The sequence below is a fragment of the Hyperoodon ampullatus genome (assembly GCF_949752795.1).
Source record: "Hyperoodon ampullatus genome assembly, chromosome: 18".
NCBI lineage: Eukaryota > Metazoa > Chordata > Mammalia > Artiodactyla > Ziphiidae > Hyperoodon > Hyperoodon ampullatus.
In genome coordinates this window covers 58985053-59010635 of record NC_136931.1, presented here as the reverse complement: position 1 = coordinate 59010635, position 25583 = coordinate 58985053, and the positions used below count along the sequence as shown (strand labels likewise).

General features: G+C 53.7%; 2 protein-coding genes and 1 pseudogene across 4 annotated transcripts; 2 read left to right on the top strand and 1 right to left on the bottom strand.

Moving 5' to 3' along the window:
• On the top strand, window positions 1-11051 carry MBOAT7 (membrane bound acylglycerophosphatidylinositol O-acyltransferase MBOAT7; the record flags this gene model as incomplete). 2 transcript variants are annotated; one of them, XM_079723939.1, is made up of 7 exons in its annotated part: window positions 1-76; window positions 179-308; window positions 936-1062; window positions 2967-3126; window positions 4451-4811; window positions 6592-6768; window positions 10060-11051. In XM_079723939.1, 7 exons carry the CDS (start codon window positions 1-3, stop codon window positions 10445-10447), a joined length of 1419 nt encoding a protein of 472 aa, XP_079580065.1. In that variant the 3' UTR covers window positions 10448-11051. The 2 variants fall into 2 exon arrangements, with proteins under 2 accessions (XP_079580065.1, XP_079580066.1); XM_079723940.1 differs by lacking the exons at window positions 1-76; window positions 936-1062 and having other exon boundaries at window positions 195-308.
• Window positions 11052-11075: 24 nt separating this feature from the next.
• On the top strand, window positions 11076-25431 carry TMC4 (transmembrane channel like 4; the record flags this gene model as incomplete). The annotated part of the gene is made up of 15 exons (XM_079724143.1): window positions 11076-11427; window positions 11959-12172; window positions 14111-14256; window positions 14464-14696; window positions 14835-14956; window positions 21550-21697; window positions 22226-22393; window positions 22625-22788; window positions 23051-23177; window positions 23452-23549; window positions 23877-24060; window positions 24432-24562; window positions 24666-24821; window positions 25060-25138; window positions 25245-25431. The coding sequence occupies 15 exons, from the start codon at window positions 11076-11078 to the stop codon at window positions 25311-25313; spliced, it is 2391 nt and encodes a 796-aa protein (XP_079580269.1). The 3' UTR covers window positions 25314-25431.
• Window positions 15657-16331, bottom strand: LOC307066206 (large ribosomal subunit protein uL22-like; annotated as a pseudogene). The gene is made up of 2 exons: window positions 16163-16331; window positions 15657-16049 (listed from the first exon to the last, which is right to left on the bottom strand). The product of its transcript is annotated as a large ribosomal subunit protein uL22-like (transcript).
• Window positions 25432-25583: the final 152 nt, after the last annotated feature.

Here is a 25583-nt window from a genome sequence, read left to right as displayed (position 1 = left end):
ATGTCACCCGAAGAATGGACATATCTAGTGGTTCTTCTTATCTCTGTCCCCATCGGCTTCCTCTTTAAGAAAGCTGGTGAGTCAGGTTCCCTCCCCAGTGGAAAATAAAGGGGGGGGGTGTGCCCGGGCTGGGGACCCCTGGAAGGTTCCACGCTTATGCTGTGCCTTCTCCCTGCAGGACCTGGGCTGAAGAGATGGGGGGCAGCAGCTGTGGGCCTAGGGCTCACCTTGTTCACCTGCGGCCCCCACACTTTGCATTCTCTGATCACCATCCTTGGGACCTGGGCGCTCATTCAGGCCCAGCCCTGGTGAGGATTTGGTGGGGGGAGGAGGGGGAGATGGAGGGGGTGGAGGAAGCGACCTGTTTCCTCTTGGGGTCTTTTTCTGTTTCTGTCTCCATCTCCGGATGTCTCTTGTTTATCTCTAGATTCTCTGTGTCATTTGTCTGGTCTGTTTTTCTTCCTCTCCTGCCTTTTTCTGGGTCTTTGTCCCTGTGTGTTTGTCCTGGGCCTTTACATCCATGTCGTGGATTCAGGAGAGAGGAGGGCATTACTAGTCTGCTGGCCCTGCCACCGTTGGTATTGGTTCTCTCTCTCTCTCTCTCTCTCTCTCTCTGTTTCTCCCTCCCTCTTTCTCCCTCCACCTCCCCTCTCTCCCTCTCCCTTCCTGCTCCCTCCCTCCCTCCCAGAAAAAATGGAGGATTGAAGGGTCTTCACCCTGAAGCCTCTCTTAACCCCCTTCTCATTTTCTTCTCTGTTGCTGTGCATTTCTGTGTGGCTGTTTCAGTCGTGCTCATTCCATACCCCCCGCCCCTCATTTTCTGTCTCTGAAGGTGGGGAGGTGGGGAAGGATTTGTAGCTGGAACCTAGGGGTGGCTGAGGCAAGCTGTCCTGCACCCCTGCACCCAGCACAGCACGCCTCTTGCCTTTGCCCAGCTCCTGCCACGCCCTGGCCCTAGCCTGGACCTTCTCATACCTGCTCTTCTTCCGAGCGCTCAGCCTGCTGGGCCTGCCCACTCCCACACCCTTCACCAATGCCGTCCAGCTGCTGCTGACACTGAAGGTCAGACTCCCCTCCAGCCCTCGCTGTGTGCCAGTTAACCACCGAGACTTTACCTTCTCCTCCCAGCCACTCCCGTGGGAGGCAGAGGAAGGGGGCTGGTCTCTCCCACACACCCCGCCGGGGGCGGGGCTTCACCTCTCAGCTCTTCCCTGGGGTAAAGAAGTATCCAAAGTTATGTAACTGTGGGTGCCATGTGGTGGCTGAGCTAAAGTGCATCTTTGTAGCAAGCCATTTTGCAAAGGAGGACAGCCAGCTCTGGGGAGGTAGCACTTAGTTAAGGACACAAAACCAGGACACCACGTCCGCCTCTCCATGACCTGGGAAGATGGGTGAAAACAGATTCCCAGGCCCCACCCCCGGGAACGTAAAGTCGTGCGTTCCTACTATGTGCTATGTATCAGTGAACAGAACGGTCATGTGAGGTGGTGAACGAGGTCTCCTCAGCATCCTGTGTTCCCAGCGGGAGCTGGAGAAAGAGGCTTTCAGGACATAGGGGCCAGCGTGTGTGGAAGGGAGCCGGCTGAGTCCCATCAGCAGTGGACCAGCCACATGGACCGTCCATCAGGAGAGGAAAAGAGCGCAGGCAGCCCAGGCCAAACCATGCAGGGTCTTGTTGGCTAAGGTGAGGGGGTCCCGACTTCTTCCTGTGGGGGCCCAAGACCCACTGCAAGAGGTGTTTTGATTTGTTGCCAGAAGAGGCAGTGTGACCAGATTTACAGGTTTAAACATGCTTCCTCCTGATGCTGAGCGAGTTGAAGCAGAAAGGGCAAGATGGGGTGACGTGGGACTCTTTTATCAAAGTCCAGCTGACAAACAGTGGCGGCTTGATGCAGGCCTGTGGGGAGGTCAGTCAGGGCCCCACCAGGAAGCCCGGCATTTATGAGCAATTGAGGGCGGGATGGGGAGAGGTCCTGGGCCCCAGGGCACGAGAGGAGGGGCGGGTAGTGCAGCCGGGAAGGAACAAGACTTGGGTAGAGCCCCCCAGTTCAAGAAGACCATCAAGGGTCATGGCCAGCCCAAGGTGGTCTTATCAATACAAGGGAATAAAAACCCAAGCCTCACTCCTGCCTTCCTCCATCTCTGCCTGGGGCTCTGTGCCAACTAAACCCAGGGGGAAGCTGGAAGACACAGGCCTGTGGATGTTGAGCCGGCCTGGGGTCTGTGCGGAGAAGGGTAGAGAGCAGATCTGAAGAAGGAGCCCGAACATACTCAGCCCAGTGGTGGAGGCAAAGCGAGAGGGACAGATTCCAGAGACTTAGGGATTCGATTCGGGGAGGGAGGAAGGTTTCCAGCCTAAGCAATGAATTGGATGGTGGTGGTATTTGCTGACGGCAGAGACTAGAAGACGACCCAGTTTGGGGAGAGGCTAATACCGTGTTCCACCTTGGATGTGTTCAATTCGAGGTGCCTGGAAGATATCAAGTATTAATGACAAAAGGTAGCTTTTTTTTTTTTTTTTTTTGATCTCGCCACACGGCTTGTGGGATCTTAGTTCCCCGACCAGGGATCATCAAACCTGGGCCCCAGCAGTGAAAGCGCCAAGTCCTAACCACTGGACCGCCAGGGAATTCCCTAGAGGCAGCTTGATGAACAGGCTTGGGGCTTGGAGGAGAAGTCCCACCGGGTTACACTGCGGGTGGTATCTAAAGTCACGAACTGCAGGAGAACCCAGAAAGATGGAACGCAGAGAAAAAGGACAGAGGGGCCCAGGAGTGAGCCCTGCGAGAGTCACCAAGGAGCTCTTATTCACGACTAGATGCCCAGAGCTGCCCGTGGAGTAGAGACTCGGCGCCCAGCTGCACGGGGCTGCAGCAGCTGTTGGCTGCCCAGAGAGGTAGTGAAAGGGAGGTGGGTGAGAGGAAGCCCGTGTCTGACCTGTCCTTCCCTGCACCCCTTCCTCCCAGCTGGTGAGTCTAGCCAGTGAAGTACAGGACCTGCACGTGGCCCAGAGGAAGGAAATGGCCTCAGGCTTCAGCAAGGGGCCCAGCCTGGGGCTGCTGCCTGACGTTCCCTCTCTGATGGAGACGCTCAGCTACAGCTACTGCTACGTGGGAATCATGACAGGTGAGCATGCCTGCCCCGCAGGCCTGCCTCCGCAGCTCCTCAACCTCTGTCTCCGTTCTCTGCCTGGAGTTGGGTGCCTGTTCCATGTTCCCACATTCCATTCCAGCATCTGCTGCTCTGAGGGTGAACATCTATGCCCGAGTCCACGTCTGACTCTCCCCCTGGTCCCAGGGCCCCTCCAGAGTAGAGACAGACTGTTCTCAGCCTCAGTGACTCCTTGTAACTTTTGGGGAGCAAACAGGAGATAAAGGAGAAAGATCTACATCACCCTAACGTTTCTGCTGCCCGGGCAACAAGCATTCACAGCTTATGATCCCATTTTTAGTTTCAGAAAATATTTTTCACTCATGTTGACCTCTTAGAAGGTGTTCATTTTCATAGCAGCTGTATTGAGCTATGATTACCATATTCACCCACTGGTAACCACATCCAGCTTGCTGGGTTTTAGTCTGTTCACAGAGTTGTGCAACCGTCACTGCCATGTAATTTCGTCACCTCGAAAAGAAACCCTGCACCCTTTAGCCGTCGTCTCCCAAACCTCCGTCTGCCCCCATTCCCTGGAAACCACTAATTGACTTTCTATCTCTCTATATCTGCCTATCCTGAACATTGATAAGTGGAATCATACAGTGTGTGGCCTTCTGTGACGTGTAAGACGTTTCACACTTCTGTTAACCCCAGTCTGCTCCCTCCCTAGGCCAAGAACATTCTCCTCTTTTCCATCACTGTCCCTCTGCAGCCCCTCCCTGCTCAGTGGCCAGAGGGGTCTCGTGAAAAGGCAAAACGATAATCCAGCACTTCCCTGGCGGGCGAGCCTATACTGCTTTCCTAGCGCTTAGAACAAAACTCAAAGTCCTCATCAGGTCCCCCAGGGGTCCCGCCCCTGCCACCCTCTCATTTCTTCTCACTCCACTCTTCCTCTGCACATGCACTGCTGCACTTCCTGTCACTCCTTTATACCCAGCTCACCCCCAACCCCATCCCTCCAGGTCCGGTCTGTCTGTCTCCATCTGTCTCCGTGTCTCCATCCCCCTCATTCTCAGGCTCTGTGTCCCTTTCCGTAAGTGTCTGTCCCTCTTTATTTCCTGCCGAGTCCCTTGTCCTCCCCTTTCTCCGCTTCCTTGTCCCTTTCTCTCTGGGTTTCATACCCCCACTCCCCTCTCTGCTTCCCTCTCTCTTCTCTCTCTCCTTCCTCTCTTCCTGGTCCACCTCAGCTCCCGAATCTCTGGTCCATCTCCCCCTCCCCCAACCCCGCCCCGAGACTGGAGCTCGCCCCCCCACCAGGTGTACCGAGTCTGACCAGCTACCCTCCCTCCCGCCGCAGGCCCGTTCTTCCGCTACCGCACGTACCTGGACTGGCTGGAGCAGCCCTTCCCCGGGGCCGTGCCCAGCCTGCGGCCCCTGCTGCGGCGCGCCTGGCCGGCCCCGCTCTTCGGCCTGCTCTTCCTGCTCTCCTCCCACCTGTTCCCGCTGGAGGCCGTGCGTGAGGACGCCTTCTACGCCCGCCCGCTGCCCGCCCGCCTCTTCTACATGATCCCCGTCTTCTTCGCCTTCCGCATGCGCTTCTACGTGGCCTGGATTGCCGCCGAGTGCGGCTGCATTGCCGCCGGCTTCGGGGCCTACCCCGTGGCCGCCAAAGCCCGGGCCGGGGGCGGCCCCACCCTCCAATGCCCACCCCCCAGCAGGTCAGGCGGCGGGAGGGAGGTGTCCCAAGACCCGGCAGGCCCAATCACCGCGGGCTGGCCCTGCCCCTAGCAGGGAGGATAGCGGGGAGCAGGGGCGGGCAGGTCTCCCACCTGTTGTCAGCGGAGTGTCACCCTCAGCCACCACAGCCCGCCTTCCCCTGTCCTAAGGAAACAGTAGTCCTGATACGTACGGATTGCCCCCTGTTGCTAGCGCTTGTCCCCCCTTGGGATGGTGAATTGCTCTCTGTTGCTAGGAAAAGGAAGGTGTTACAGCAATCACACGCTGTCCCTCTGTTGCCGTGGAACCGACACCCCAGTAACCCAGTTGTCCCTGGTTGCTCAGGGTGCCATCGTTGGGCAGTGAGGAGTAGCCCTTTGTTGCTAAGGAGAACATTCCCTAGCAACAGCACTGCTGCTTCCGGCCAGAAAGCTGCTCTTTGTTGCTATGGAAACGGCATCCCCTAAACTGCCCCTTTGTTGGCTGGGAGCGAGCACGCCCCTCCCCATGGGATGTCGTCACATAACAGCCTGCTGTTGCCCTCTTTTTCTACGGAAATGGCATCCTTGACCATGCTGTCCTCTAGCAGAGGGGACACCATTCCTAGCAACGCATGTCGCCTTCCTACTGTTGCCCAGGAAATCCCCTGGTAACTGTCAATTAACCTTGTTGCTGGCGAAACTAGCCCCCTAGCTCCTTCATCACTAGATAAATCACACAGCTAGTAACTACAGACTCTCTTGTTGCTAAGGATATGTTGCTCCTGTGTTGCTAGGGAAATGGCACCCCTAGCAACCAGGAATGGCCTGTCCCTCTGTCCCCAGCGGTCATGGTCAGCTTTCAGGCTGGGGCTGGGAAAGCAGCCCTTTGATGTAAATTCTGAACTCCTCCTCCTTACAAGGGTTGGGCAATCCCCTAATAGTCACAAACTGCCATTCCATTGCGGGGGAAGTGGCACCCCCCTGCAAATTTCTTGCCACTGCCATAGTAGAGGGTATCCCCCAGAAGATGTCAAGCAGGAATTGAAGGCTTTTCTAAACCTCTGGACCCCGCCCCTAATGGATGCCCCCCTTCCATTATCAGAAGCTGCCAACGGTTCAGGTGGGCCAAGGATATCCCCCACTGCTGGGGGGTGGTGTTGGCACCAGTGACCCAGGAACCACTGTATTACTGGAGATGACCCTTTAGAACAATCCTGGGGACCAAGAGCCAGGAAAGGCCCTTTCAGGAAGCTTTTCTAAACACCCTAGGCCTTGTTGCTAAGGAATGCCCTTTCCATAGCAACAGAGACCATCAAGGTGTCAGGCGGGCCTAAAACATCTCCCTAGCAACCACGGACCACCTCATTGTTAGGGATGCTGCTTCCGTAACAACCGAAGTGTCCAGCAATTTAGAATGGACTACTTGGAGGCTTCTCTGAAGATGCTGAGCTTGGTTGCTAAGGAATGGCCTTTCCCTAGCATCTGAGACCATTGGCAGGTCAGGTTGCTAAGGACTCATAGCTTAGCAACCGTGGCCCTTCCAGACTTTTCCTGGCTGTTACAGGGCCCCTTACCAAAGAGGAGAACCCTATTGCTGATGAACTGTGCACTTCCCAAAAATGCTCAGTCTGGGCTACCCTCCCCTGTTGCCCTAGCAAACGTGACAGCCAGAGAACTGTTGCCTGGCCAGGATCCCCTCCTTAGCATCCGGGGCTGGGACAGTAGCCAGAGTCAGGAGGGGGCCTGGCTGAGCTGCATGTCTGTCCCCCACCCTCATCCTCCACCCCCCCCCCCCCACCAGTCCGGAGAAAGCGGCTTCCACGGAGTACGACTATGAGACCATCCGCAACATCGATTGCTATGGCACAGACTTCTGCGTGCGCGTGCGGGATGGCATGCGGTACTGGAACATGACGGTGCAGTGGTGGCTGGCGCAGTACATCTACAAGAGCGCGCCCGCGCGCTCCTACGTCTTCAGGTAAGCCCAACCGTCTCGGAGGACGGCACGGAAGTACATCTCCCAGCTGCCCCTGGGGCCGCCTTCGGCTTCCCCCGCTGGGCCTCCACCCCTGAGGGTCATGGGAGTTGTAGTTTCTTGAGCCTTGCGCTGGCTGTTTTGCGTTATTCTGGGGTCAATTCTTCCTCCTCACTGGGCCTCCGTTTCTACCTCCTTAAAGTCAGCCCCGCTCCACAAACGCAGTGTACTGAGTCCTAGACCTTCCGGAATCTTAACACTGCCAGTTACTAAGAAACCTTAAGGAGTTAGTTGACCCCTGTTTCCTCAACTCTTAAATGAGGGTAATGCTGTTACCTGTTTCATAGGTTGATGTGAGGAATCAATGAGATAAAGTGTGAAATGCACTTAGTGTGAGGCCTGATTGGCTTGTATTATCCTTCACTCATCTGATATTTCTTGAGTGGAGGCCTTCTGTAAAGATAAGATAAACTTACCTTTACGACCTTGGGCAGTAGGAGCTCTCATCAGCCCCATTTTAAAGATGAAGAGACCCAGCATCCGAGGTCTGATCTTAGAAAACCTGCCGAGTGTCACCAGATGAGGTCAGGATACATCATGACACGTTCTTATAGTGAAGAAGTCAATCATGGTGCCTCTGGAGCTAGACTTCCCTGGGTGTGTGATCTGATTCATGATTTAAAGATCTGCCCCGAGCTTGTGTGGGAATGGGCTAAGGTGGGGGAGGGGTGCAGGCCATAAAGCAGGGCCTGGCCCGGTGGGCGCTGATGGTATCCTAGAGTGGGGACCAGTGGCCTAGAAGTGGATGCATTTGAGAGGTGGAGGGGGGAAACAGCTCGATGCCCAGGTGATGGGTTGTGCGTGATGGCCGGGCGCAGAAGGGCTGTTTCCTGAGGAGGGGAAACTGGGCAGAAGGAAGTTTCAGGAGTGGGAAGGATGAGGAAGCTAGACTTGGGTTTAGTCTCCCTGACCTTGAGGTGACTGTTAGATTTCCAGCTGGGGTTGTTGGCTAGGCAGTTAGTTGTGTGATTCTGGTGCGTAATGCAAGGGTTGGTGTAAGAAGTGGACACGTGAGCGTCAGCAGGTGTGGATGATACTTAAAGCTCTGGGGCTGAGCATCAGGTCAGAGCACAGAGCGCGCCAACGTTTAGACCAGGGATTCTCAATGGGGGGGAGCAATTGTGCGGCACCCCCGGGGGGCATTGGCAATGTCTGGAGACGCTTTTGTCATAATGGGGATGTGCTACTGGCATCTAGTGGGTGGAGGCCAGAGATGCTCCTAAACAATCTGCGCTGCATAGGACAGCACTCCACCTCCCCCCACCCCCCCACCCCGAAAAATGATCCTGCCCCAGGTGTCTGTAGTGCCAAGATTGAGAAACCCTGGTGTAGCCTAGGGACCAGGAGGAAGAGCCAGCACAGATGCAGCCAGTGACGTAGGAGGACAATCAGCAAAGTATTCATTCCCGGAAGGAAGCCAAGAGAAGTACGTGTTCCAAGGAGGAGCGAGGAAGGGATTGTGTGTCTTCCGGGGCCAGGAGCTTCAGTGAGCAGAGTGGAGGGCTGAGGTGAGAGCTGGCTTGGAGCGGCTTCAGGAGAGGACGGAAGGGGGAGCCTAGACGATTCTTTGGAGAGTGTTCACTGTGGGGGGCAGGGGGGCAGCGAAGCAGGGAGGGAAGAGTAGGTGGCGGAACGGCCAAGAGCTCAGGTGTGCACACGTGGAGGTTACAGATGCCGGGCTTGCGCTGATGTGTGTCCTACCGTCAACTGCTTTCAGTTCTGCCGACCCAGAGCATTCTCTCTCCACCAGAGGTAGAAAAGGAAGAAAACAGTTTTGTGGACTTCCCCAGCGCTCCAGTGGTGAAGACTCCGCGTTTCCATTGCCGGGGGCGTGGGTTCGATCCCTGCTCTGGGAACTATTATCCTGCATGCCTCGCGGCGTGGCCAAAAAATAGGAAAAAAAAACCCAGTTATTGAATAAGCATTAAACCAGATTTCGAGGCGTGGCGCCAGTAACCCACTGCTGAGATTACCAAGATGGAAAGAAAGCTCAGCCTTTTTTTTTTTTTATAACAGTTCATCCATCCATCCATTTTATTTTTATTTTTTTTAATTGGGGTATAATTGATCTACAATGTTGTGTTAGTTTCAGGTGTACCGCAAAGTGAATCTGTTATACATATACATATATCCACTCTTTTTTTAGCTTCTTTTCCCAAATAGGCCATTACAGAGTACTGAGTAGACTCCCCCATGCTATACAGTAGGTCCTTATTAGTCGTCTGGAAATCTCACCCTTTTTGTCTTCTCCATCGCCACTTAGAGCCCTTTACGTAGCGTGTTCTCAAGAGACACCATAACTGGTCCTCACGTCGGAGGACTCCACAAGCACTGTGCGTGCTCTCATGTTCATCCCAAGTTCACCTGGTGATTGGGGTAGCCACCTGTGCTAGTTAAGTGTCTATGTAAAGGAAGAATAAAACTCCTATCTCTATGACCAGCAGGTGTTTACAGCTGGGAGCTGGCACCTAGGGTAAACCCTCAGAGCTGCAGGGAGACAGGCTCTATCTCCCTCCACACCTAGGCTTCAGAGAGATGGCTCCCAGGCCCTCGAGAAGAACATTCCTGGACTGTAACACTTTCTAGAGGCCTGTTTTACCATTTCAAAGATTTCCATCTGTATCCAAAGGATAACGGAAAGATGCTCAAACAGGTTTTTCAAGGAAATGGCCTAAGAAAAGAGAAGGAGGAAAAGATCTTCCCTGTTGGCAACAGGGAAAATTCCACCTTTTTATGGACCCGTACACCCTCCGCCCTCCCCCCCGCCCCCCCAGGAAAGGGTGGTCAGTGTCATTCTGTCATTAGGTTATCTTTGCACTTTTAACACCCTGATGTGCCAGAGGGAAAACTTGATGCCCATGGGCAGGAACTCAGGCCACAGTCCTTGGCAAAGCCTGCTCTGATTTGTGGGTTCTCTGTGGAAGTGGGGATCAGAGCCTCAATTTGTGGGTCTTCAAGGGATAGCATTTGGAGTCCTTAAGGAGAAGAGACCATGGCTGGAGATTTCTGAGTCTTCGTGGATCATGATTTATATTCCTGGATCCTCAAAGAGGAAGTGGCTGGGGACTTGACTCCTGGGTCCTGAGGGAAAATAGTGTTGGGAGGGGGTTTCTGAGAAGAGAGTAGAGAGTACCGGGTCTGAGGGAAGAGGGGCTGGGGGCCTGGACCCCCGGGTCTCAGGGAAGAGGGCAGGGGGCCTGCACTCCGGGTCCTGATTCCTAGCCCCTCCCCCAGGAGCGCCTGGACCATGTTACTGAGCGCCTACTGGCACGGCCTGCACCCTGGCTACTACCTGAGCTTCCTGACCATCCCGCTGTGCCTGGCAGCTGAGGGCCGGTTGGAGTCGGCCTTTCGGGGGCGGCTCAGCCCCAGGGGCCAGAAGGCCTGGGACTGGGTGCACTGGTTCCTGAAGATGCGGGCCTATGACTACATGTGCATGGGCTTTGTGCTGCTTTCGCTGGGCGAAACCCTGCGCTACTGGGCCTCCATCTACTTCTGCATCCACATCCTGGCCCTGGTGGCCCTCGGGCTGGGGCTGGCTCTAGGTGGGGGCAGCCCCAGCCAGCGGAAGACAGCGTCCCCCGCCACCAGCCTTGCCTCAGGAAAACTTCGGGAGGAGTAAGCTGTCATGACACTCCCTCTGCCGTCGGTCCAGCTACCAAGCTTTTGCCTGGGAATTCTGTGAAGCATGCTGCTGTCTCCCTTCCCAGAAAGAGTCCTGAATATGGCAAGGGCCCTGGAGAGGATTCCCGCTTCCCCAGCTCAGCACCGTGCCTGGAAAAGCCTCCGCCCTGAGGGCCCCAGATGATCAGTTTTCCCTCCTGTAAAAATCAAGATATGGTCCAGACAAGAATCTCCCTTTGTCCCTGCCCAGCGCCAGGTATTCAGAGAGAGCTGCGTTTTACCCCCAACAGCAGGGGCCAGTGGGCGACATGGCTTCTTGGGCAAATTTCCCTTCTTTGGCTCCACAGTGTGGGGTTAGGAGCTTCAGGGCAGGCTCTGGGAGTGGGGGACCTCTTTCTGGTCGCTTCCACTCTTGTCTCATTAGACCAGTACGGAGTATAACCCTCCTGGAACTGAGAAGCTGAGGCGCAGATGTGCAGGCCTTTGGACTATGGTTCTCGTAGGTTCCATCTGAGCCACCTAAGGGTCCCAGCACTCCTGTCACCCTCTTGTCATCCTTTGACCTAAGAGGCTCAGAATGTGTAAATCTCTCCTAATAAAGTGTCACACCAAGACTCTATGTGGGAATGTCTGTGGGTGATCAATGTGGGGGTACTTGTACCACTGCATCCCTCTGTGATGTGCTACCACGCAGCCCCCCCACCCCACCCCCCGGGAGCCACGCAGGCATCTGTGGACTTCAGCTCCCAGCAGAGGCTCTGATAGTTTACGGGAAGTGCCGGCTATTTCCTCCGGGCCACCTGGCGGCCAGGTATGCCCCTGTCTCAGGCTCCTCCCTCACCTGGGGCAGTCCCTGCTCTGCTGGCCCTAGAGACGGAAACAGATCCGCGGCTGGGGCCATTGAAGAGAGCCCGATGTCGGAACCGGAGGCCTGGGCCTCCTCTGGGGGATGGCCGGCACCCCGGGAGGCCAGAACAGGTGGGGGAGCCCGAGGAAGGTCAGGTCCCACTCCCCTGGTTGGCAAAGTCCTGAGGGAGGCGGAGAACGGAGGTCCGCCTCCTGGGACCCCAGGGCCGAAGGGGGAGGGGCTTCAGCTCCCGGGTCTCTGGGGGGGAGGGGACCCAGAGGCTGGGACTTCTGGGTTCTGGGGAGGAGTCTGGAGACCCGGAGTCTTGGAGGAGGAGAGGGCTAGGGGCTGGAATATCTGAGGAATGGGAGGGGCCAGGATCACAACCTGAATTAGACAGAAAAGGAGGTTGAGGAGCGGACTCCTCAGCCCTGGGGTAGGAGGGGCCTGGAGGGGCCACACTTGGGTGCTTGGCAGGGCTATGGGGCTGGTGTCTGGGACCGGGGATTCCAAACTTCCGGATCTGATGGGGGAGGGGCTGGGGGCCTGGACCCCTGGGTCTGAGGGCGGAGGGGCTGGGGGCCCGGACCCCTGGGTCTGAGGAAGGTGGGCTGGGGGCCTGGACGCCTGGACTCTCCCAGCCGCCTGTCCTCCTGCCCCAGGTCCATCGCTGTCCTCTGTGCTTAATGAGCTCCCCAGTGCTGCTACGCTTCGGTACCGAGGCCCTGGGGTGCTGCCCTGGGGGGCCCTGGAGGAGGAGGAGGAGGACGGACAGAGGAGTATCCAGTCCCTTGCAGAAGCCACACAAAAGGAACTGCAGGAGCCTGGCCCTTCCCGGGAACTGCCGTGGCCCATGCAGGCCAGACGCGCACACAGGTGAGGCCCACCTCCCACTCCCAGCCAGGTGTGGACCATCCTCCTACTTGCTGGAGGCTCTGTCTGCATCTCACTCTGTCCTCCTGTCGGTCCCTGCCTCTCTCAGAGCTGCCTCTGGGTTCCTTTCTCTCCTGTCTGTGTTTGTGCTTCTCTGATTCCGAGGAGTCCTGTCTCCGGGATTCTTTCTCCTCTCTCTCTCTCCCAAGTTCTCGTCTCTCGTGTCTGCTGTCCCTCCAAGGCTGTCTGCCTCTATTTCTCTGGGTGTCTGAGATCTGTCCGTTTTCTTTCCTCTCTGCTTTCTGTCTGTCTCTGCCCCCCCCCTCTTCAAAGCCTATCACTCTTTCATTTCTTTCTTGCCTTTCTCCCGCTACATAATTTACAGTACCCAGTGAAAGCTGGAAATGCTGGGTCTGCTGTTCAACAATTATTACTCCTTTTAAGACGGCAACAGCACAGCATTCAAACGGCACAGCAAGTGGGACGCCCTTCCGAGAACGGGGTCCTGTGTGACTCTTCAGGGAGCCCTTGAAAACTGACCCTTTTCCTTACATAATCCTGACACCGATTCCGATATGTGGGGAATTTTCCCCACACCAAGCAACACTCTGACACTAGCTTGGTGTCCAACAATTCAACTCAATTCTGACGCTATCTACCTGGAGATATAACCTCATTAACATAAAAAAAGGCACCCTTATCACTGTCACCACTTGGGAAATTCGAGGGTTTAGGAACTGTGTGCCAGAAACAGGACAAAGACCGAATATATACTTCTTTTTTTTTAAGTTTTTTCCAGTTTTAGATACAGTTGACATACAGCATCGTGCAAGTTTAAGGTGTACAATGTGTTGATTTGATATACTTTTTTTTTTTTTGCGGCACGCGGGCCTCTCACTGCTGTGGCCTCTCCCGTTGCGGAGCACAGGCTCCGGACGCGCAGGCTCAGCGGCCATGGCTCACGGGCCCAGCCGCTCCGCGGCACGTGGGATCTTCCTGGACCAGGGCACGAACCCGCGTCCCCTGCATTGGCAGGCGGACGCCCAACCACTGCGCCACCAGGGAAGCCCTATACTTACATTGATGTATTGCAAAACGATTACCCCAGTAGTGCTAGCTAACATCTCCATCGTGTCACATAATTACTATTTCTTTGCAGTGGTCAGAACATTGAATATCTACTCTCCTAGCAAGCTTCAAGTATACAACACAGTATTATGAGCTACAATCACCATGCTATACCTTAAATCCCCGGCATTCACTCATCTTATAATTGGAAGTTTGACCAACATCTCCATTTCCCTACCCCCAGCCCCTGGTAAACACCATCCTAGGCTCTTTTGAGTTTGGTTTTTTCTTTTTTTTAAATTTTTATTTATTTTTTTGAGTTCGGTTTTTTTAGATTCCACATGTGAGATCATCATACACTACCAAATATATATTTCTTATTATAAATCACAATATCACACCTACCTTCCTTTTTTCTTTTTTTTTTTTTCATTTTTTACTTTATGATGGTATTTGCTGACAGAAAAGTGCATGAAACATCATGTAGAAACTTAAAGAGTTTTCCCAAAGTGAGGGTCCAGGTAAACGCCACCTAGGGCACCCCCCTTTCTTCTTCCCAGACTTTCACTGAGGATCATTCCTTGCTTTTCTTCATAGCTTTGCCACCTGTGTGTGTGGCCCTGAAGAGAAGAGTTTGACTGTGTTTGCTCTGTGCCTCTGTGTAAATCGAACCCTGCGGTCTGTATTTTCTGTCTGTCTTCCTATGCTGAGCATTAGGTGTGTTGCTTTTCATTGCTATGGAGTATCCCGTGTTAGGAATATATTTCAACTAACTTCCTGGTTCAAGGATTGGGTTGTTTCTACATGTGGGTGGTTTCCATTTGGGGCCACTAGGCCCCTCCTTTTCTGTGTCTGACTCTGTTTCGCTCCCAGACAGAGCCTTGCCAGGAACCAAGTGGCTCAGGGCTCGGGGTCCAGGGCCGCCCACTGGACTCTTCTGCTTCGGAGGTCCAAGGAGAAGGTGCGGGAAGGCCTGCGCTCCGTGCAGCCCTGGGAGTGGACGCTGAAGAGGATTGGGGGTACGGTGGGCTTTGGTCTGGCATCTTGGGATGGGACTGGACTCCTGGGTCTGAGAGGTGAGGGGCTGGGGGCCTGGACCCCTGGGTCTGAGGGCCTGGACCTCTGGGTCTGAGGGAGGAGGGGTCTGCGGGCTGGACCCCTGGGCCTGAGGGAGGAGGGGTCTGGGACCAGAAGGGAGCCCGCGGCCTCTCTGCTGCCCCCTGCAGGCCAGTTTGGCGCTGGCACCGAGTCCTTCTTCTCCCTGCTGCGCTTCCTGCTGCTTCTCAGCGTGCTGGCCTCCGTGCTTACAGCCTGCATGATTCTGCTGCCCACCTGGTTGGAAGGGACTCCCCCTGGTCCCCCTGCTCCTAACGCCTCCTCACCCTGCGGCTCCTACAGGCCCATCTCTCAGGGCCTGGTCTCCTTCTCCACCGATCTCTTCAATTTGCTCTCCGGACAGGTGCGTGCCTGGGTCCCTGGGAAGCCCCTGCTCTGAGCCCTAGTGCCCTCGGTGACCCCCGACCCTGATGGCCCAGCTCCCTGAACCCTGCCTCTACCCAGCCCCGTGGTGACCCCTGCCCTGTCTTTCCTTCCCCAGGGTTTTCTAGAATGGTCTCCTCTCTTCTATGGGTTCTACCCGCCCCGCCCGCACCTGGCCATCACCTACCTGTGCTCCACCTTTGCCATTTACCTCCTCTACCTGCTTCTCATCCTGCACCGGTCAGTGACACCCCTACACCCAGGCCCCCCACACCATAGGGGAGTAGCAGTGATAGACCCCCCTCCTCCAGAATCCCGAGTCTTGCTCTGTGGTCCCTTTCTCTCCATTTGAGTTGCAATCGAATTTTAAAATGCTTCATGATTGCTGCAGGCCAGGGATAAAGATGAGAAGTTTCTCCCTCCTGTGACTTACAGTCTAGTGGGGAAGGTAAGGTATTAAGCAAGCAAATTAATTACATCTTTTCTGGAGGGGAGAATGCTAAACAAATGGAGGTGATTCATTCACTCATGCAACAGATATTTATTGAGCAGATACTATGGGCCGGGCATTGTTCTAGGCAGCTGGCAAAAAAGAACGAACAAACAAAAACCCAACCGAGTCTGGTCCTGGGGGAGCTGACATTGTTAACAGGAGAGACGAGTGATAAGCAATAAGCCCTAATAAGTGGATTGCATGGCTTGTTAGAGGGTAATCTGGTACAAGCAGAGCAGGTGAGGGGGACTGACAGTGATACCGGGCCAGGTTGCTGCTGTTTTGTTTTGTTTTGTTTTCCCCGCACCACACAGCTTGTGGGATCTTAGTTCCCTGACCAGGGATTGAACCCGGGCCCCAGCAGTGAAAGTATTGAGTCCTAACCACTGGACCGCCAGGGAACTCCCCAGGCTGCTGGGGGTGTTTTGTTTTTACTTTTTTGTGTGTTTATTTTTTGCAGCATTTATTCCAGACCATAAGTTTTTGTTTCTTCAGTGTCTTCTGGGACAGCTTTTTCTTCTGGGCAACCTCCTCTTCTGGTTTAGGAACAATTTTCAGTAAGGATCATCTCAATGTGGCAGGGAGAACTCATATATGGGTTGATCCGACCCTGAGCTCTGTAAGTTCTGCGCCGCATCTTGGGGGCTTTGTTCACCTGGATGTGCTCAGTGACCAGAGAATCTACATCTAAGCCCTTAAGTTCAGCATTACTCTCTGCATTTTTGAGCGTGTGCAGTGAAAATTCAGCACTCTTTTTGGGTCACCGACCCTGAGTCCAGCCCCACTGTTTGGACTGGGCACACCTACCAACTCCACCATTGTAACGACGGATTGGCACACATTGCTTTTTTTGTGTTTTTCTTTAAACATCTTTATTGGAGTATAATTGCTTTACAATGTTGTGTTAGTTTCTGTTGTATAACAAAGTGAATCAGCATCATCAAAAAATCCACATAGCTTCTTTAAAGTGACATCCTTCAGATACTTGGCGGCTTTTCGGATATGCATACCCTTAATGGCCTGGGCAGTTTCACGAGTGTTCTTAAAGTGAACACAAAGATTTGAACCTCTTGACTTGCATGATTTTGTGGCGTTTTCTGGGTCAAGTGAATAGCGAACCATTTTTAGAGGTCACCTCAGGCCACTTACCGGAAAAAGGCCAGGCTGCTGTTTTTTTTGTGTGTGTTTTGTTGTTGTTTTTATTTATTTTTGGCTGCGTTGGGTCTTCGCTGCTGCGCGCCGGCTCCCTCTAGCTGCGGCGAGCGGGGGCTACTCTTTGTTGTTGTGCGCAGGCTTCTCATTGCGGTGCTTCTCTTGTTGCAGAGCACGGGCTCTAGGCACGCGGGCTTCAGTAGTTGTGGCTCATGGGCTGAGTAGTTGTGGCTTGTGAGCTCAGTAGTTGTGGCGCACGGGCTTAGTTGCTCCGCAGCATGTGGGGTCTTCCCGGACCAGGGCTCGAACCCGTGTCCCCTGCATTGGCAGGCGGATTCTTAACCACTGCACCACTAGGGAAGCCCCCAGGCTGCTGTTTTAATGGGGCATCTGGGAAGCTTCATTGAGGACATGGTGTTTAAGCAAAGACATTGAGAAAGTGAGGGATTTGGTCACTCAGATACCTGGGGAAAGGTATTCCAGGCAGAGGGCACCGCTGGAGCGAGGCAGCAGGGCTGGCGTGTTTCAAGGTGCACAAGGAGGCCTGTGGGGCTGGATCAGAGAGAGGCGGGGCGGCGAGCAGAGAGCGGGGAGCAGTAGGGGCTGGGCCCACATTCCGCAAAGATTTGGGATTGCTTCTGAGATGGGACTCATTGCAGGTGCCTGAGCGGATCACCCTGATCTGATTTAGGTTTTAAAAGAAAAGAATCTGGGGCGCTATGGAAGACAGGGGAGCTGGGGAGAGGGAAAGGGAGGGAGAGAGCTTCAGGGCAAGGCAGCAGCAAGTAGAATAGTTACGAGATTATTGCAATCAATTGCAAAAATCACCAAGAGAGGTGGCTTGGACCAGGGTGGTGACAAGTGGTCAGTTTGGGGTTTAGTTTTTTTTTTTTTTTCCATTGAATTTCTTTTTTCCCCCGGCTTTATTGAGATATAATTGACACATAACATTGTGTAGGTTGATGGCATACACTGTGTTGATTTGATGCCTTTATATATTGCAATATGATTACCACCATAGGTTAGCTAACACCTCCATCAAGTCAGTTACCATTTCTTTTTTTGGCGAGAACACTTAAGATCTACTTTCTTAGCAACTTTCAAGTATATAATGCAGCACTGTTAACAACAGGCAGAATATTGTACATTAGATCCCCAGAACTTACTCATTTTATAACTGGATGTTGGTACCCTTTGACCCACATCTCCCCAGTTCCTGCACCCCCCGCCCCAGCCCTGGTAACTACTGTTCTAATCTGTTTCTATGTGTTTGGCTTTTTTAGGTTCCACATATAAGTGATATCTCATACAGTATTTGTCTTTCTCTGTCTGACTTATCTCACTTAGCATAATGCCCTCCAGGTCCATCCCTGTTGTCTCAAATGGCAAGATTTCCTTCTTTTTTCATGGCTGAGTAATATTCCATTATGTATATATATAAAATATATCATCTGTTGACAGACACTTAGGTTGTTCCATATCTTGACTACTGTGAATGATGCTGCAGTGAACGTGCAGGGGCAGATATCACTTTGAGATCCTGTTTTCATTCTCTTTGGATAAATACCCAGAAGTGGGATTTCTGAATCACATGGTGGTTGTTTTTAATTTTTTTGAGGAAACTCCATACTGTTTTCCTTAGTGTCTGAATCAATTTACATTCCCGTAATCAGTGCACAGGGCACAAGGGTTCCTGTTTTTCCACATCCTCTCCAACATCTGCTATCTCTTACCTTCTTGGTGACAGCCTTTCTTTCTTTTTTAAAAAAAATTAATTAATTAATTAATGTTTTATTTTTGGTTGCGTTGGGTCTTCGTTGCTGCATGCGGGCTTTCTCTAGTTGCGGTGAGCGGGGGCTGTTTTTCGTTGCAGTGCGCAGGCTTCTCATTGCGGTGGTTTCTCTTGTTGCGGAGCACGGGCTCTAGGCACGCAAGCTTCAGTAGTTGTGGCGCACGGGCTCAGCAGTTGTGGTGCGCAGGCTTAGTTGCTCCATGGGATCTTCCTGGACCAGGGCTCGAACCCATGTCCCCTGCATTGGTAGGCGGATTCTTAAGCACTGTGCCACCAGGGAAGTCCGGCAACAGTCTTTCTGTCGGGTGTGAGGTGATAGCTCATGATTTTGATTTGCATTTCCCAGATGATTAGTGACATTGAGCACCTTTTTATATACCTGTCGGCCATCTGCTTGTCTTTGAAAAAATGTCTATTCAATTGCTCTGCCCATTTTTTAATTGGGTTTTTTGGGTTGTTTGGTTGGTTGGTGTTTTGTTTTGTTTTTTTGCTATTAAGCTCTATGAATTCTTTCTATATTTTAGATATTAACCCTTTATCAGATAGATGATATGCAAGTATTTTCTCTCATTCTGTAGGTTGCCTCTCCCTTTTTTGGATTGTTTCTTTTGCTGTGTATAAGCTTTTTAGTAGCCCCATTTATTAATTTTTCCTTTGGTTACTTGTGCTTTTGGTGTCACATCCAAAAGAACGTTGCTCAGACCAACGTCAAGGAGACTTTCTTCTGTTTTCTTCTAGGAGTTTTTCAGTTTCAGGTCTTATGCTTAAGTATTAAATCCGTTTAGAGTTAATTTTTGTGAATGGTTTAAGGTTGGGGTCTAATGTCAGTCTTCTGCATGTGGATATCCAGTTTTCCCAACACCATTTACTGAAGAGACTATCCTTTCCCCACTGAGTATGTGGGCTTCCTTGTCAAATATTAGTTGACCATATATATTTCTCATTAAAAATAAAAAGTCACAGGGAATTCCTTGGTGGTCCAGTGGTTAGGACGCTGTGCTTTCACTGCTGGGGCCTGGGTTCAATCCCTGGTTGGGGAACTAAGATCCTGAAAGCTGCGTGGCATGACAAAACACACACACACACACACACACACACACACAGAAAAATGGACAAACCAAAGTATAGATCTTGGTACATTTCCCATCCACATCAAGAAACAGAACATGACTAGCTTCCAGAAGTTCCTCAATATCTCTTCAGCTGACTACATACCCCCTTGCCCAACCACCATTGTTTCTATTGACACTATAGCTTGCTTTTGGCCCGTTTGTTCTTTATATAAAGGGAGACTGTATATATGTTGAGAGGAAAGCCCACAGGATTCTCTAATAATTGCACGTGGGGTGTGGTGAATGATGGAGAATGACTCCAGGTGTTTGCTGTTGGTGGAGATGGGGAGGGCTGTAGAAAGAACAGGTTTTGTCAGGGAATATCCGGGGTGCAGTTCTGGACCAGTTGATTCTGGGATGCCTTTTGAACTGGTGAGGGAATATTGAGTAGGCAGTTCATACGTGGGTTCTGCAGAGGAGTCTGGACTGAAGTTACAAACCTGAGACTCACTGGCATTCAGGCAAGCCTGGGAGATCCCCAAGGGAAGGGACTAGGATCAAGAAAGAAACCACGAACTTAAAAAAAAAAAAAAAAAAAGGAGTGTTTCCTAAATGCCAGGCACCTTGACAGGGCCCAGGAACACCAGATGGGGGTCCCCCTACCTTTGTACAGCTTACAGTCGAGTAGGGGAGATAAATTTCGAGATAAGACTTAAATAAACAAGCAAGTCAGCAATTTGAGTTTGGGAGCTGTACTATATAGAAAACAAATGGGATAGAGCGTAGAGCAGGGATCAGCACAATTTTTTTTTTCTGTTAAAAAAAAATGAAGGCCAGGGCTTCCCTGGTGGCGCAGTGGTTGAGAGTCCGCCTGCCGATGCAGGGGACACGGGTTCGTGCCCCGGTCCGGGAAGATCCCACATGCTGCGGAGCAGCTGGGCCCGTGAGCCATGGCCACTGAGCCTGTGCGTCCGGAGCCTGTGCTCCGTAACGGGAGAGGCCACAACAGTGAGAGGCCCTCAAAAAAAAAAAAAAAAAAAAAATGAAGGCCAGGTAGGAAATATTTTCATCTTTGCAGGCCATGTGGTCTCTGTCTCAACTAGAGTCTGCTGGGCAAAAGCAGCTGTGGACAGTAAGAAAATGAGTGGGTGTGGCTGTGTGCCAATCAAAGTTTATTTACAAAAACAGGATTTGGTCCCAGGGCCATAGTTTGCTGTGTGATAGAGAATAATGGGTGGGGACCCTCATTAGATGGAGTGGTCAGTAAAGAACTCTCTGAGGAAGTGACCTGTAGAGGAAGACAGGAATGGTGGGAGGGAGCCAGCCAGGTGAACAGCCAAGACACCAGCATTGCAGACAGAGGGGACTGTGAGTGCAAAGGCCCTGTGGTGGAAAGAGGTTGGGAAATGAAAGGCGAGGAGGAGGCAGGCGGGGGGGACAGGATTTGAGCTTGGAGAAGTAGGTGGGGGCCAGATCAGGGGGGCTATGCTATGAAGGAGCCTAGGACTCAAGAACAAAGAGAAGCTGTGACTTCCCTAGTGGTCCAGTGGTTAAGACTCTGCGCTTCCACCGCAGGGGCCGCGGGTTCCATCCCTGGCCGGGGAACTAAGATCCCACATGCTGCAGGGCACAGCCGAAAGACTTAAAAAAAACAACCAAAAAACAAAAAGAAGCTGCGGAATAGGTTTTAAGTGGGAATGCCATCGGATCCGCATAAAAGGAAGGCTCTACTAGCTCGGGAGCGGAGACCGGGCCCAGGTGTTAGCAGGGAGAGCGGGTGGGAGGCCTCTGGGCCCACGTGAGAGGTGAGGGGGCCAGCGCCGGGGCGGCGGAGGTGGGAGTGGAGTCTTCCTGCTCAGTTGTCCGTGTCTTTCCTTTCCTCCGGTTTTCTATCCCTCCCTGGGCCTTTGGCCCCCTCTCTGCAGTCTCTGTACCTGCCCCCTCCTTTTCTGAGTCTCTGACCACCACCCCCCGCCTTTCTCCATCTCTTTTTCTCTGAGTCTTTGACCCCTTTTCTTGGAATCTCTGCCCCCCTTTGGGGGTCTCAGTCTTCCCTCTAAATCTCTCTCTCCCCAGGGTCTCTGTTCTCTTCTCTCTGGAGAGCTGTCCTTATCTTAGGTTTCTGTCTTTTCTTTTTGGGTGTCTGGCCTCCTCTGGGCCTCTCTGAATCTCTTTCTTGGGCTTTGGCAACAATGACTGTATGTGTCTCCACCAGGTAGCAGCTCTCCAAATGCCCAAGGTCTTAGAGTTCATTTTCCCTGTTGGCCCCAGAAGGGGAGAGGGGTATCCCCCCTGCTTGTGGCTGTCCTGCTACGCCCCGCCTCTCGGATCTCCCCTCTCTTAGCTCGGTGTCTGGGCTGAAGCAGACGCTGCTGGCTGAGTCAGGGGCCATGACCAGCTACAGCCACCGGGTGTTCGCTGCCTGGGACTTTGGCCTCAGCGGGGAGGTCCACGTGCGGCTGCGCCAGCGCAACATCCTATTTGAGTTGCAGGTGCGCTTAGGGGTGGGGGGGCCTACAACCAGATGTCACCCGAGGGGGCGGGGTTGAGAGAATGGGCGGGGCCTAGACCAGGGACCGGGCCTCCAGAGAGATGCTGGGCGGAGCTTTCTTCTAAGGAGGCGGGCCTTGGGGATAGGGGCCAAGGCCACTACAGGGATGCCTGAAGTCAAAGGGTACAGGAAAAAGCTAGCAGCAGGAAAGGGGCGGTACCTAAAGCTCCTCGGTTCAAAGTTAAGAGAAGGGTGTGGCCAGAAAGGGCTTGATAAAGTAGAACTGTAACTCCAAAACACCAGGCATGAGTGCTGGGCGGGTCCTGGGAGGAGCTGGACGTGTTGGGCGGGGCCTTGGGGGCGGAGCCAGATCTCAATTGTCACCTGGAGGGCCCTGGATGGGCTGAGATAAGGATTATAGATGTTCTTGGAGGGGCGGTGCTGCATCGGTTCACGTTGAGCCTGGGCTCTGGACCACAGGCTGCACCTAGGGTAATGGAACCCAAGTGGACGTCTCTTCCGGCCTTAGGTGGAGCTGGAGGAAGCAGCGGTGCGGCGCCAGGCTGCGGTGCGGACGCTGGGCCAACAAGCCAGGGTGTGGTCGGTGCGGGTGCTGTTCCACGTGGTGGTGTTGGCACTCCTGGGGGCAGCCTGCTACGGCGTCTACTGGGCTACAGGGGCCACTGTGAAGCTGCAGGTGTGGAGGACCCCGGGGGAGGAAAGGGCCTGGAACCTACATTTCCAGGGGTGGAGGAGGCTGAGGCCTATGATTCCTGGAATCTCAGAGAGGAGGGGTTGGTGTGTGGGGGGGATTATGTTTGGACTTTGGACTTCACGGTGATGAAGGAGGAAGAGGCTGGGGGAGGATGTTAAGCAGGGCTCCTGCAGGACCCCAGAGCCTCTTCTCTTGGTCCACCCTCCCTCCTAGGAGGAGCCTAATGTCCAGAGAATGCCACTGCTGAAGCTCCTGGTGGATTACCTGCCGTCCATCTTCATCTCCGGGGTCAACTTCGTGCTGCCACTGGTGTTCAAGCTCATTGCCCCACTGGAGGGCTACACCAGGAGCCACCAGATCGTTCTTATCCTGTTCAGGTTCTGGACTCCTGGGGTGGGCCGGGGATGATGGTGGGGCTGGTCGGGGGACATTGGTTGTAGCAAATAAGAGACTGAAATCGTCAGGATATGGGATCCAGTGGGATCTGGATTCAAATCCCGACTCTTCCTGTCACTGAGCCTCAGTTTTCTTCATCTGGGAAATGGGGAGAATTGTGAGCACGCTCCACACAGGACGGTCCAGGCACGTGTCGGGCACTCGGTCAGTGCTGATTCCCTTTCTCTCTCTCCCCCTTGCCAGGACAATGATTCTCCGCCTGGCCTCCCTGCCGCTCCTGCTCATCTCTCTCTGGAATCAGATCACTTGCGGGGGAGATGCGGACGCTGAGGAGTGCAAAACCTGTGGCTACAATTACAAAGAACTTCCGGTGAGGATGAGGGGTGGGGGGGGACGGACTCCTGGGTCCTTGAAGGAAAGGAGGAGCCTGGTGGGTCCGGACCCCTGGCTTGGGAGGAAAGGGGAGCTTGGGGTGCTAGAATACCTCCCCCTTGAGGACAGGGCTATGGATTAAAAAAAAAACCTAAAGACCCCCAGAGAAAGTATTGATAGAATCTCATATGCTTGCAGTTTGGAGACTCAGACGTTCGGGTCTACAGGTGTCTGGGTCCTGAGGTCTTTATGACCTGTTCTTCCTTCCTCAGTGCTGGGAGACTCGCCTGGGACAGGAGATGTACAAACTCCTGCTGTTTGATCTCCTGACCGGCCTGGCAGTCACGCTGCTCATCCAGTTTCCTCGGAAGTGAGAGTCCCGCCCCTTGCTGTGGCCCCGTCCCGCACCCAGTTTTCTCGTTCCCCCCTCCCCTTTCTAGCCCTGCCTCTGGCTGCCCTGTCTGCAGACCCCGCCCCTCCACGAGTTTGGTAGTCACTTCCCTGTGGCCCTGTCCCTACTGCCATGATTACCTCTACGCCTCAAGCCCCGCTCTCTAGACACACCCCCTCCAGAACCTTGAAGGCTCCGCCCCACCCCCAGATATGCTCACTTCCGATTGGTGGGCGGGACGGTGAAGGCGGGGAAACCCGTGGCCGGCCTGCCTCTGATTCGGCCCGGCCTCACCCCGCCCCTCAGGCTGCTCTGTGGCCTCTGTCCCGGGGCGCTGGGTCGTTTTGCGGGGACCCTGGAGTTCCGGGTGCCTGACGAAGTGCTGCGGCTCATCTACGCACAGACAGTGGTCTGGGTGGGGAGTTTTTTCTGCCCTTTACTGCCTTTGCTCAACACGGCCAAGTTCCTGCTGCTTTTCTATTTGAAGAAGGTGAGGGGTGGGGAGCACCCTTGGGTCTGAAGCGGGAGGTATTGGGGCTTGGGCTTCTGGGTCCTGGGGGGAGAAGGGGACTGAGGGATGTGACTACTGGGTCCTGGCGGGGAAGGATGCCAGGGTCGTGGACTACTAGATCCTGACGGAGGATGGTTCTGGAGGACAGACTCCTGGATGTGGGAGAAGGAGGGGTCCAGAGCATCCCAACTTTTAGGTCTGAGGGAAGGGGGACCCGGACTCCTGTGTCTGATAGTGGAAAAGAACTGGGGCTCCTGGATCCTGACTGAGGAGCGGAGGCCAGGGACCAGGGCTCCTGGATGGTGGAGAAGGAGAGTCTGGGGCTCAGATTCCCTCATCCCCCCCACCAGATCACCCTCTTCTCCACCTGCTCTCCGGCCTCCCGCACCTTTCGGGCCTCCACTGTGAACTTCTTCTTCCCCCTGGTCCTTCTCCTGAGTCTGGCCATCTCCACCGTTCCTGTGCTTTACAGCATCTTCCTGTAAGTGTGAGAGGCACCTGCCTCTCTCTCCCTCCCTCCTTCCTCCTTTCTCCAGGGTTCTGACTTTTGGCCATCCTTGAGCTCTGCCTGTCTCTGACTTCAGGATCCCACCTTCTAAGCTGTGTGGTCCATTCCGGGGGCAGTCGTCCATCTGGGCCGAGATCCCCAAGTCTATTTCCAAGCTCCCTCAGACTGCCCAGAAATTTCTGTTCTTCCTGGGGACCCAGGCTTTTGCTGTGCCCCTTCTGCTGATCTCCAGGTGAGAGCCCTAGACTCCTGGGTCTGAGTTTGAATGTCTGACCTGGGGTCCCGCTGCCTGCTTCCAAGAGAGAAGGGGGCTGGGGGCCCAGACTCTTGGGTCTGAGGAAAGGAGGGGGCTGGGATACTAGACTTCTTGAGTCTGAAGGAGGAGGTCCAGACTCCTGATTACTAAAGAGCCCTACGTTGAAGATATTCTAAGGGCGTTTGAGGAGTAGCTTCCATTCCGTCTCTTCTAGCATCCTGATGACGTATACCGTGGCCCTGGCTAACTCATATGGACGCCTCATCTCTGAACTCAAACGCCAGAGAGAGACGGTGAGCCAGGCCCGGTCCCTGGGAAGGGGTCCTGGGGAATATGGAAAGGACCACGGGTGGAGAGAAGATCTGTCTCATCTCCACCTCTCTTTACCCTTTACCTCAGGAGGCGCAGAATAAAGTCTTCCTGGCACAGCGCGCTGTGGCGCTGAGCTCGGCCAACAGAGCTCTTTGACCTGTCCAGCCTGGCTCAGTGTGACGTCCCACTTTCAGACCCAGACCTGCCCTCAGATCCTTTGTAAGCCTCGGCCACATCATTTGGAAAATAAGCGAACTGGAGAAGACCCCATGTTTTTCCAGCCCTGGGATTCACTTTTAAGTCCCTGACTCTCCAGTGAACCTCTTTCTAGTACCAATAAACACAGCGGAGGCTGCTAAGCACTTTTTGAAACTCGCGTCCAGAAGGCGGGGCAAGGCATCAGCGGGACATAAGCCAATCAAATGT